We start from the raw sequence: 13,359 nt of genomic DNA on the forward strand, positions 1-13,359 counted from the left end.
CTAGACAGGTGTGTGTACAGCCACACTAGGCAAGCTGTTCGTGTTAAAGAATTATTCCGGTTGTGATAACGTACTCACCAAATTAACTGCGTTCTTCTGAGTTCTACACGGCGACATCAACAAGAGGTCAGAAGGACCATCAGAGAGGTTGTGAACAAGCTAACGGTCTTATATTGATGAGTAAATGAAGGTGAAGGGTAAAATTGAATTGTAAAAAAGAAAAAATGACACTCTGGGAAGGTCTGGGAAGGTTAATGCCACGAACCCCTAACCCTAACCCCCCCCCCCCCCCCCACACACACACACACACACACACACACAAAAATAAGACCCAAGTACAAATACACTGAAGTTTTACTTTAACAAATCAAACCATCTCATTATGACAAATCTACCAAACAAGTCATATTGTTCATGAGAGTAATGATATGTATGCCGGGGATAGAAAGTCATGAATGAGTGATTCGTCCTCAGTGATTCGTCCTCAGTGTATTTCAGTCAGCCATGGTGTTTGCTACTTGCTTGTCCCACCTTAGCTTCTTCCTCTTTTGCCCAAGTCTAGGTTTTGGGATCCAATGTTTAAATCTGTGACCCATAAAATTACTCAGTCATCAATCTGTTAATCTGCAAATGCCTGTGGAAAGCATTTGGAATATGTATTGTAAATACAGATGCATTTGATGTCAATGGGCATACAAAAGCTTTTCAAGCATGTTGCACAAAACCACCAAATGAAAGCCATCCAAACAGACCAAACTTTACGGTTTACTGTACACTGATTACATGAGTAGTACTAATCTTTTATTGACTATGAAGAACAGTAATAAAACAGATGTTCCAGTTAACTTTAGAGAGTCCAGAAGGCATAAAGAAGGGCTATGTGGTAAAAATGTCTGCCACCCTGCTGCTCTTGATGAACTCCCTGTGCCAAATGCCTGACACTGCTTGCGTAAGTAGGGTTCTTTTAAAAAAATGACTGCATTTGCATGACAAAGGCAGATGGCACTAAGGCGGGAGGGAGGGAGGAGTGGGGGGTCTGAAGGGAGGCAGGAGGCAGGAGACAGACTGGGACTCTTGGACAGACACACTGGGATTGCTGGCTCTCTCCCAGTCAGGAGACCAGAAACTCTGCTGGATATGCTGGATATTGAAGCCGAGGCACTGGATGAGGAGTCTGGACCAGATTTGGGTTTTAAAAAACCACACATGGAGTTTGTTCACAGACTTTCTGCTGCTTTGGAGGAAAATGGAGATTCTACAGCTGAGAGTGCAACAATGAACTAGGACATACACTCCATAATTTGTGAAAACTACCTGTTGAAAAGAGATGCACTAAAATGTTTGTGGCTTGGCTTGTCATGCAATACTCAAAGCTACATTTGAGATATTATTGGCTTAAATACCCATAATCAATAAGGTTTTGTATTTACTCTGGGACTTGAAAGAGATACAGACATTTTTTCCAAAGTACATCTGGATCCAGCGGTAATATTATTTTCTAGGTAAGCTGGTTTATTTCACTTGGAGACTACACTGCCTTAGAGATGACTGGTGCCCTGCATACTGGACTCATACTCTTCTCGTTTGTGGTAATAACCTTCTCAATTCTACACTACATAATATAACAAGAGCCATGCAAACCCTTTTTCTGTGTTTCATTTTAACTTGTATTAAGATTTTTTTTTTTTTTTTAAATGCTACTCAGTGCATCAACTTTGGAATATTTTGATACCTGGAATTCCTCAACACTGATAAGTGTTCTCAAAAACACATTACCCATTTATTGTCAAATGGCAGATAAACTGCAGCTTTTGGATGCTGCTTAATATGAAATGTGCAGGCAAATGCTGCCCAGCAACTGTTTAAATAATAGCATAAACTTGACTTTTTCTCCTGTAGGTGGTATGTGAGTGTGAGCCGACTCACGCTGGGCCAGACAGAGTGGGGGACTCACATGGTGAGACTATTAATCACTTTTAGTGGCCAGCAGTTTAAATTCGTGGCACTGACTTCTATTATATGTCCACTCGATCAATCAAAAAAACATTAAATATGTATTTGATTGATGCCTCACTAGTTTTCATTTATGCTTTTGTCGTGGTTGTTTTCTGTGTCTGCCTCCCCAGGACAATCCAGGCTGGTCCATCTAACTTCTCACTGGGCCTTCCAGCTAGTCAATGACTCGCTGGCCTTCTCCAGGGCCGACAGCTTCTGCAGAGGCCAGTTCAGCTCACTTGCCACCCTGGATGAGTCAGAGGACCGGGAAGGAGCCTTGGAGCTGCTTCAGCAGACTGGACTTCGCTCACCTATCTGGGTCAGGGATCCCAGCAAAACAGCTTCCCAGCCTGTGGCCCTCTCCAAACAATGTGAGTGAAATCAGCAAACCTACAATCAGTAAGTAAAGAAATCAATACGTACAATTTGATCAATTACTTCTTCTTCTGCTCTTGTTTAGATTTACCCTTCTCAGCTCTAAACTTCCCAAAGGAATCCCGCGAGGGCTTTGCTCGTGTCAACGTGTCCTTTCCGGCCCTGTCATCCGTCAGTGTGTGTGTTCGTGTTCAGTGGAACCCAGAGTGGAATGAAGTGTCCACCATCTTCTCCTACGCTGCACCTGTCTTTACCAATGAGTTCCAGCTAAGAGGCCAAGTGGACATGCAGGGACGCATCCTCCTGGCGCTCATCATCCATGGGAAGCACCTTCCATACAAGGCATCATTCCCCAACGACAGAGCTTGGCATCACATCTGTGTCACGTGGTGCCAGAGCAGCAACCACTGGGCAATCTATGTGGATGGGGACAGGAAGGACATGGGCTCAGGCACAGACATTTCCAGGGATATCTACGGGGATGGGATACTCATTCTGGGTCAGGACCAGGATTCATTTGGAGGGAATTTCACAGAGCCTTTTTTTGGAAATATCACTGACCTAAATGTTTGGAATATGTCTCTGGAAACAAGGCATGTCCTTGCCCTCAACGCATGCTCACCCATGACCCAGGAAGTAATTTTCAGTTGGAACCTTGACCACCTAAGCAGCCACCCAGTGGTCAAAGAGGTGCAAGTCCTTCTGTTTTGCCCAGGTAAGATCACTTTTTGTATATGCTGAGTCCCAAAGTCATCATTTCATCGTTGGTGATCCTTTCCAAAGGGTCCACCAAATGCCTCTATTATATTAAATCTTCCTGTGCCTGAATCTAGAAGATACAACTCTGTAGGTGAGGGGCCTCCTATAAGTGAGCAAGCCTAGGTTAAAAAATAAAAAAAGTGGCTGTGTCGGTGGGGCCATGTTTCAGGTACCGGTGAGACACTAAAATACAATCCAAGAGGTCCGGTTTGAGTAACAGATCCATAGGTTTAAAGGCTTATCAGACGCCAAAACACGGCATAGTGGTTTATAATATTATGAATCAGGATTTGACAACTCTAGCAAATTATCATGATGTCCATAAGTTTATCTTTTCGCAACGACTGCCAGACAAATGGTAGAGATGCATGGCTGATTTTACAAAGTTATCTATGAGAAATGTCGCTTGCACGTATTTCATTTCATACAGTGTCTTGCCAGATGGCATTTGCAATGCCTTTAAAGTAGAGCCAGGTTAAACTTTTTGGCCAGCCAGCACTGAGATTTTTTTTTTTGCCGAAGCATTGCGATGGAACCCAGGCTATGTCATCATTGTGGCCTCATTCAAAAGAATGAAGGGGCTGTCTTTTTTCACGTAGGGCTATTGTTGGTCTGAGTATTGACTCATTTGGAATGGAACAAGTTAAGCCTTGTAGTCTTCAGCCCTCTGACGGCCAAACCTTTGTAGGACAAAGCTTGACAAATCAGTATATTATTTGCTGAAAGAAATGATGTTGGGAGTATTACTCGTACACTGATTTGATTTGGGTTTGAAGTAGGTATCGTATAGTATCGTTGTACTCACCACATTAATTGCTGAGATCTGGGTCTGAAAGGGCAAGAAACAGGAGCAGGTCTTAGAAAAAAAACTGGATTGGTGAAAATTATTATTAAGAGACAACAAAGACAATTATACACGAACTGTTTACAGGCTGACTTCCTGGTTAAACTTTGGCCTCAGGTGCTTACCATAGCTGTGCATGCAGACAGTTTTCCTGTGCAATGAAGGAATATTTACAGGCATTTCTGGTGAGCTCACTCTCAGTTTTACCTCCAATATAATCTGGATGAACTGTTTGGTTTGTTTCCAACCTGTCTGATCGTCTGACTCCTCGTGTTTCGTGCCCCGTTTGACTTTGTAGCAATGTCATGGGCCTACATCCTTCCCCAGTCATTTCTTTGTGCAATGTGGCCATGACTGATAGAAATGATGGGAAAACTGCAAAAAGGTCAGGTGAAAATGAAATTCATTCTATCATATTCCAATATTCAGACTCTGATGGAGCTATGTATCCGCACCAAGACATCTGAACAAGACTTTTGTCACCTTTTAAGACAACTTCATTGCATCTGGCTTGAAACAACATAATCCAAATCAGCTAAAGGGTGTCAAGGGGAGTCCTAGGGCCTGTGTAAACAGACAAATAATGTCTTCTGTGGCTCTGGAGGACCTTTGTCAAGTCTGAGAAAAGACAGTATCTAATTGCATTATGGGCAATATAAGACAGGGACTAAAAGTCAGGAGAACTCTGCTGCCTTGACCTTTCTGTTTTTTTAATCAGTCTCTGGTGAGTCTCCCAACTTTATGGAATTGTTGGAATACTTTTTTAATTGCAGTCTTGAATGACGCTCATACTGTGTCTTTGCACCATGCTTATCCAATATATCAAGAAAGCAATTTGAATTCCACCGAAATCTTTAACATGGGGAAGTGTTACTTTACCAAAACTGTCTATTAAACAAGAGTTTGCGTGAGTTTTTGGAGTAATTCAGGATGAATTCCTCCCTTAAAGAGGCCTGTAAAGCCGGACAGTGTGAGACTGAACAGTCTGAGATAGGGACAGTGGTCGTATATGGTAGTATTCAGATCTTTTACTTGTAACTGTAAAAAAAAAAGAAATAAAGTTCTGCATTCAAACTCTTATTTAAGTAAAAGTGTCCTAGCATCAAAATATATGAAGTACCAAAAGTAAAAGTACTCATTATGCAGAATAATGTATGTATATTGCTGGATTATAATTAGTGTGTCATTAACGTCTACGTCACTTTAATCTTGCAGCTGGTTAAGGTGGGCCTCATGTTAATTACTTTATACACTGCTGGGTAGCTTAACCTATCATAATATATCATAATGTATGACTTGATTTATATTTTACATTAATGATCAAAGTAACTTGTAACTGAAGCTATTAAATCAACGTAGTGGAGCAGAAAGCAGCATAAAATGGAAATACTCAAGTAAAGCACAAGTACCTCAATGTTGTATTTGAGTAAATGTACTTACTAACATTCCAACACAGGACAGGGACACCTCTAGAAACACATTAGGACGACTGAGCGGGCAGAGTGAAGGGGAGTGGAAGTGAGACAGAGAAGCAAGGAGGAAGGGAGGGAGGGATGGATGGAGGGGATTCCCACAGCTCCAGCAGTGTGGGGGCAGCTTGGGGAAGAACAGAGCTCCATGCTGTGGTGAGCAGTAACTCCCCCACTGTCTGACTTTCTTTTCCTCTTACAAGATCCATGCAGTCAATTCAAGCTTAATTCCAGATTTTACTTTTGTTTTTCTATTTATCATGATATGTGTGTATTCATGATTAACTAACAATTCTTTCATGTGCCGTCGACACCGTAATGACCTCTTGACGTTCCTGAGTGCCTTTTGAACCAAATCTCAAGTTTACCTTCATCCATTGTTCACATTTTTTCCTCTAGTGGAGACATTCTGACACTTCATACAACTTGTCTTGTTGTGCGTCACCGTGTGCTTGTGTGATCTCATGAATGTGTGAGCAGCAGTGCACCAGCAGATGGAGCTGCAGGGCTGCAGGACGCTGCAGGGCTGGTCAGACCGGCTCCCACTGTTCGACCTGAGTGACTGCTCCGACCCCCTGCCGTTCATCTGCAGGAGCAGCAGAGGTGAGCTTCATATACTGTCCACAAGAACTGGGGTTGTCAGGGCTTTTTTCAGGCTTTGTCCACTAATTGTTAATATTATTGATAGAATATGAGCGGCAATGGTGACTGAATATATTGACTCCAAGGTAAATACATTATGGTGTAGCCTGCATGAAGTGACAGAAGTGATACCCCAAATGCAATCCTAAACTCAAAGTCTGTCAAATTAAGTAGCTACCAAGGTAAAGTGTTTACCGTAGATGTTTCATATTCTATTCATTTGGTTAGCTGTTCAATATTTTCTGTATTTTTCCCTCTTGGATGAAGGTCGAAGTGTTGTTTGAAAGCCTTCTCCACGCTGGCAAGAATGTAATTCTGGTGCTGAAATACTGGATCCTTTCTTTTTCATATTTTTTTTTGTGAACCTAAAAGTATTCAAAGATAAATATATGTAATAAATATGTACATATAACTAGGAAATAGTGAGACACCCACAAGTTGTAAGTTTCAATTGTAGAATGCATACTCCTCCAAGGTCTCCAAAACACTGAAGTTTCCAGAAAGAATACAGAGGGCGTGACCTCAGGGTCTCTTACTGTCACCTTCATTTATGCTGCGCATTAAAAGCAATGAACAAAACCAAAATTCATTTTGCCCTGGGTTTTGCCTCTCAGGCTGCACACAGGCTAACCTACCTTTTTGGTGAAGGCTGTTGGGGCTGTAAGGGAATACGGACTGCAGACAGCTGGGTAAAGTTTTATTTACATTCTTCTAAAAAGACGCTAGAATTGAACATTGGTCAAGATAAAAAGTAGAATATGGTGGTCTTTGTAGTTAACACACAAATAAGACAATATCTATCTAAAAAGCTAGTGCCGAAACAGAGGTTTGCATAGCATTTTTTAATAACCAGTTTTTATCATCATTACATACATATATACACACACCTTTGGTGCTCAATATTAGCTACAGTCCTGCTTTTACCCCTTGCCAAATAAGAAATAACATTGACTTAATAGCAGATTCAGTGACACGGCTGTTTCTTCACTGTATAATCTTGTTGGAACACAATAGGCTTAATCGGCACAATAGCATACTAAAACTTAAAACGTTTTCTTGTAAAGTAAATTATTTGAATTCTTCTTCCGCCACTGACCTGATGCAAAGCATTTAAAATGTCATTTCATTTGGGGGTATAGTGTTGGCCTGTGACCTTGAGTGGCTACTGTCAGTGATTACGAGACTGACTGGTAAGATTAAGACTACAAATGTATAAAACATTTGGCTGCTGACTGACTAAATCATAATATCTGAGCCTGAAGTGAGAGAACCCCCCCCCCACATGTCGGGGTCAGAGATCAGTTTCTGCTGGGAGTTCAGTGTTTTATTCCAGGATGCTTCAGCGGGCCGGGGTTGAACTCCTCCAGCTGAAGGATGAGCAGAACATTCTACCTTTACATCATCCGCATCTGCCGTTGCGTTTTTTTTTTTTCTTGGCACAGAGCGTTACCTGAAGATGAAGCAGATGAGCGACTCTCAGAACTCCCAGCCCACTGCCTTTATGAACCACCTGATGAAGCTTTCCAACAAAACCCAGGTAGACAACCCGCACATCTTCATTCAGCATAATTTTCCCTTTCTTTTCCCACTTCGTGAAAGATTTCACTACTTGCTTAATGCTGTCAAATGCTGCCGCACCCAACATATTTCTTTTAAGGTGTGGGACATTCAATTATTTATTGATTGATTTATTTTTGGTTACATCAGTCTGCATTGATAAAGAATTCAGTTGTAAGTCTGATGTGTATTTTCATGGGGGTTTGGGAATTGATATACAAAGAGGAAAAGAATAGCTCTGTTGAACCCAACGTCTCTGTGTCCACTTCCAGGCAGTGCTCGGGCAGCAGCCGTCAGGGCTGGACAGCCTGGCCCAGGCGTCTGCCCTGCTGGACGTCTCTGTCCAGGCCCTGGAGGACATCCAGCAGGAGGGACTGCAGCCAGCGGACATGGTGTCCCTCATCCAGCTGCTGTCACTGGCTGCTGACGTCCCCGCGCTGCCGCTCGCCGACACCACCAACCGCAGCCAGGGCGACCTCCAGGAGTTTGGCCAGCACTTCATTAGTGTGGCCGACAGCGTCATCAGCGAAGACAACGCCCTGAAGTGGCAGGCCATCAAAGAGGTGGCACATCTACAGAAGCACTGCATATCCTCCCTTTTTTCATCTTTAGGCCCTGATGCATATGTGGCTCCTAACTGTAGGTGCATGTAGAGTCCACGAATCTGCGCGGTTTGTGCATTGCATTTGACATCTGACATGGAATATCATAGATTCAGAGAGGAAATACATTTTGAAAATGTAGGGAATATTTGTTATTTTTTATTAGAACAGACTAATACAGGCATATAGCAGAATATAGTTTCCCGGCCTTGACCTAGCCATTGCATTAAAGGGTCTCCTGCTCAAACACTGTTAAACGTAATGTAAAACTCTATAAAGGAATAGATTTTGAAATTGAAAGAAAATGAAATGAAGTTATTGACTTATTAAAAAAAACAACCTTTCATAACTCTTTGGATACAGCTGAAATTCACTGCCATCTAGGCAATGCAAACCTGTTTTATTTCATATTTTCTGTAAGGCACTGATACTTTTTGACATCTTTTTTCGAAGCTTTTTTTGTGTATATATATATATTTGTCAAGTAACAATATATTTGTGTATTCAGAGATAAAACATTGTTACCTGACAAAAGTGTTTTGTGAAAGAGGCACTCAAGCAATTTGATGTTGCACTTTCGTGCCGTTGTTGGACTTACAAGAGGCCGATTAAAAGAATAAAAAAAAAGAATTGTCAAGAATTGAAGCAGCAACAGGCCAAGATTTTAGGCTGCATTCAGGCCACATCAGGTGTTCACCATTCATTTGAGAAAATAAAGCCTACTGAAGCATATTTCTAAAATACATGCTCTGTTCTCTTTTGTAATGAATCTTGCAAAAAATGAAAATGGCGCAACTCAATACCTACCCTACCCAGTAAATGCCTTTCTAATGTCTTTCAAACTCTAACACAGGCTTTCTGCTGAAAATATTCAGTATTCCCAAGCCAAGGTAACATCACCGGGGTTATTTTCTCCGACTTTAGAAAAGTCCTCCGGAGCCACAGAAGACATTATACAGCTGTTTTCACAGGCTGAGTAAACTGCACTCGATGTATAAATTCCGTTGGTTTCTTTTTACAATTGCTAAGTCACATTTCTCTCGTGCTCTGTACTCTGTGCACTCAAAAGTTTCTTACTTTTATCCAAAAGGGGGGAAACAGCGCCACCAAAATCCTTCTTCTGGCCAAAAATATATTACATCCATAGTGATAAAAATGACCATAGAGGATGAAGGGACAAAGTTTAAGGGTTAAGTTGAGCTCATACCACCATGGCAGCACCCGTGGGCCCCCGTTGTAGCTGCACCGGATTGCATGTCAATATCTCCCAACAACACTCAGAACACACACATATTTTTATAGTTTCATTTTTTTTAAATGTTGTGCTGTTATGATTTGTTAGAATAGATAGATGCTTTTTCAGCCCTGACGCACTAGGGGGCAGTATGCTTCTATAGATACACTATTATAAGAGGTGGAACGATGAAGTTACCTCAAGAATAGTACAACAGAGCTGGAAAATGCTAAAGCAGCCTCCATACGTCTTGAAAAACAGATTTCCGTTGGTACATTGCGTTCTCTCCAAACTCTACTACCAACAGTAAGACCAAGAGCACGATTTTATTGTATTTTGTCACTTCTGCCTCTGTAGACGATGTTCAACTTGATGAGCTTGCCTTATGACAAGTGTTGTGTTTCTCTCGGTGCTTGCCCCCCCCCCCCCCCCCCCCCCCCAGGCCTCTCAGTGCTCCAAGGCCACCTCAGCCCAGACTCAATGGATGAGCAGCACTCTGTGAAAACTGTGGCTGTGCTCATCCACGAAACCTCCCTCGCTCCGCTCTCAGCGCCCGTCTCCAAGGCTCAGCTCTTAGATGGGCATATTGAATTCAGAATGAGGGGAGGGTTCAAAACAGACAATGGCACAATCCAAGATTGTACCCTGCATTCTAGGCCAATCTATTCACCTGTGTGTGCCCTCTTTAGCCAAACAGAGGGAAGACTCAAAAGCATTTTCCTATTGTGTGCAGCTAAGGAGGTGCTTTTTGAGATGCAGGGGCAGAGCTGGCGAGTGTTGCTGCTGCTGAGATGCTGGTGCTCCGTGTGTTCTTAGGTGGTGAACGGCCCCATGGATGTGGTCAAGAGCATTGACTGGATGGTGACCAGCCTGAGCCCTCGCTTGATGGCAGAGACCGATCACCTGACCATTCACAGCCCAAACATCAGTGAGTCACACACATACACACACACACACACACACACACACACACACACACTCTCTCGCACTGACATATTAAAACGTATGAAACAAATAGAACAGAGGAATTTTGATACAAAGGGGTTGACACATTGGAGTTAGGTCCGGGTCCATCGTGAAGGTCCTTTAGGAAACTGGCTGTACTGGTAAAAAATGCCAAATGATGTAACAGTTGACCTTTAAGAAGATAAGGTCCATTCAACAATGGCAACAAAATGATCACACAGCAACAGAACAGCCAAGCAATCATACTAAAAGTAGACAGAAAGGGGCTTTTGACTTAATCAGATAGCAGTTTTAAAAAATGACAAATGATGGATGATAAAACCATTTCTGCTGTCTGCTCTGCATTTTGCATCAGCTTCACGTAACAATCATAATCGCGGTTGGCCAGATCAGACATTACCTTAACACCAGATCAAATCAGATGTTTCATGGACGCTGATGATCAGCTCCCAGACGAATTCATTTCTAGACACTAGCTATCCATAATATCTCAGCTGAGCTCAAGATGCACTTTCAACCAGGAACTGTGGACCTGCCTGCATGACCACCAAAGGGCAAATCATGTTACTTGAAAGCCCTCTACAGCTATTCACAGGAAGCTTTAACACTTATGTGTGCTGGGACAGTGTAAAACCTTTGGGGAATATATATATATATATACTGTCAGTCTATACTGTAGACACTCTGTAGTTATAAGGTTGTGGCTGAGCACAGACAGCCTATTTGTCACAAAGTTTATTCTCAGACTATCTGAACTGAATAACCCTGTTCCACACGCAGAGTTTCAGTTTATCAAACACACCTGAACAATGTGATGCATTCCACATACAACAGCATTTGTGAAGCTTCCAATTTTCAGTTTTTGTTCACACTCTGTCAAAGAGAATTGATTAATTATCAAAGAGAACTGATTAATCTCTTATTTCTGAGCCCTAATAGTTGGTGGTGTTGTGTTGGACTAAATTATATTGAAAAATGTTCTTATGCTTCGTCCACAAGACAAGCTTTCGAAACAAAGAAATCCGACTTACAGCGCCACATCATTTGCCACTTGCATTGCTAAGATTTGTCCATGGAACTTCTAAAACCTCCATTTTTCCTTACCTTGGCATTGTACTTATCTGATGTAGACTCCTGAGATAAAAACAAAGGAGGCATACTGCCTTCGCACAATCCAGCAGAAATATGCCAAAGTCGCAACGGTAACATCGTTCCAGCTCGGGTTCATCAATCTTGACTGAAATTCAGACCTTTACTGTTGTTTTTATAGATAGATTAAAAAAATACGTCTGGTGAGACGCAGAGAGAAAAAGGAGCCAAAACAGGAGTGACGAACTTGTGTTGTTACATGAAATTAAGTTGAGAAAACATACATTTTAAAGTAAATATGACCTGACACTTTCATCGAATTTGAAGCCAAAAAAAAACATTTTATTGTTCCTTTTTTTGTAGTTATTTTCACTGATCAGGATATACAATATCAATGATCAGCTTTAAAAAAGAATATTGCACCGTCAAAACGGACTTAATGATAAAACATAATTTATCTAAGGAAATGGCCTCTTAAGATTCAGTGAAATTGAACGGTGCTGTAACTTTTTCAGGACTGGAGGTGCAGCAGCAGAGGCTGCAGGAGGGATCCAGAGGGTCCAGCTTCTGCGAGCCTGAGACAGAGAAACACACAAACCTAGACTGTATTTCAGTCCCACGTCAGAGGATACAGGATCTCCATAACAGTGGTGAGAAAATGTTGCAATAGCCAATCGTCTTCCTCCATCAGCACTTACAGCAATCACTTATCCAGACTTATCTATTACAATGCAGAGTGTTTGCAAAGAGAGACACATTTTATTAACCTAAGTCTTGCAATTCAATGTAGGGGACGATGCACTAACGACAGGCTTGTGAATACGTAGCATGCATTCACCTACTTACACTCCCAAGGTCTTGCAATGGAGTGCAGATGGAGGTGTGTTGGGGTTTTGCAACAACTATTCATCTTGAACAATAGGGGATCCTCAATGAGCTGCATTTCACCTAGCACTGTTTTATTTGGATGTCTGGTGCAAGCTGAAGAAAGCGTCATCTTGCTGTTGTGTTGAATGCGCAGGCTTCCATAAGCTCACGTTGGTCAACACGTGGTACGGCTCCCTGCGGCCTCTTTTCAATCCTGAGGAGAACATCACCATGGTTCCTACCGTCACTGATGGCAGCCAGAGGTAAAACGCGCAGGCACAAGTGGAGCTGGCAATGGACGCTTTTTGTTTCCTTTCCGTGTCACTTTCTACTGTACCATCACCACTCCTGTCACCTTTTAAAAATATTTTCATGCTGAAAAGTGGTTTTGTCTGCCAAAGTATTGATTTGAATTTGATGGTATTTTGTCTAATTATTATCATCTGACAAGTGGTGGGTGGTGAATTCAGGTTCTCTCAGCCTTTTCTTTACTGCTTCTTGGGTTTAAAACTGCCATATTGCTAACATGTTAGAAATGCATTTTCATAGAATGACTTCCTAATTTATACTACTTGCACTACTTATTTACTTATTCTTCGTAGCTTGCTCTCTGTGTTCATTGTTATAATGAATGAATTTGTGTTCATAACCAGGTATTTGGGCACCGTCCTGGGCTCTTCTGTCATATCCACCACAGTGCTGGCAGACGACCAGCCTGTTAGCACAGCCGTTCGCTTCAAGCTCCGGCACAAAGTACAGGTTCGCGAAATCTCCCAAAACTGCCCTCTTTGAGATTCTATTGACATCCCCCCCATTTTTTGCTCAATTGAATACGTTATATCTATTCTACATTTCTTACAGAATCCCACCGGTACTGTGCATGATCCAGTGTGCGCCTTCTGGGATTTTGATCTCGCGTAAGTACCAATCAACATTTTGAAAAGGGTTGGCAATTTGGAG

General features: G+C 42.0%; 1 protein-coding gene across 1 annotated transcript in view; it reads left to right on the forward strand.

Moving 5' to 3' along the window:
* The first annotated feature begins 1,544 nt into the window (after positions 1–1,544).
* Positions 1,545–13,359, forward strand: part of adgrd2 (adhesion G protein-coupled receptor D2) — a 31,941-nt gene continuing 20,126 nt past the window's right edge. Inside the window, exons 1-12 of the mRNA XM_070903875.1 lie at positions 1,545–1,589; positions 1,900–1,957; positions 2,127–2,366; positions 2,456–3,085; positions 5,923–6,045; positions 7,527–7,621; positions 7,914–8,204; positions 10,294–10,405; positions 12,048–12,182; positions 12,554–12,662; positions 13,053–13,158; positions 13,261–13,316. Of these exons, the coding sequence (XP_070759976.1) occupies positions 1,545–1,589; positions 1,900–1,957; positions 2,127–2,366; positions 2,456–3,085; positions 5,923–6,045; positions 7,527–7,621; positions 7,914–8,204; positions 10,294–10,405; positions 12,048–12,182; positions 12,554–12,662; positions 13,053–13,158; positions 13,261–13,316 (2,000 nt within the window). The remainder of the gene's footprint in view (positions 1,590–1,899; positions 1,958–2,126; positions 2,367–2,455; positions 3,086–5,922; positions 6,046–7,526; positions 7,622–7,913; positions 8,205–10,293; positions 10,406–12,047; positions 12,183–12,553; positions 12,663–13,052; positions 13,159–13,260; positions 13,317–13,359) is intronic.

This window comes from Enoplosus armatus, chromosome 4, assembly GCF_043641665.1.
Source record: "Enoplosus armatus isolate fEnoArm2 chromosome 4, fEnoArm2.hap1, whole genome shotgun sequence".
Taxonomy (NCBI): Eukaryota; Metazoa; Chordata; class Actinopteri; order Centrarchiformes; family Enoplosidae; genus Enoplosus; species Enoplosus armatus.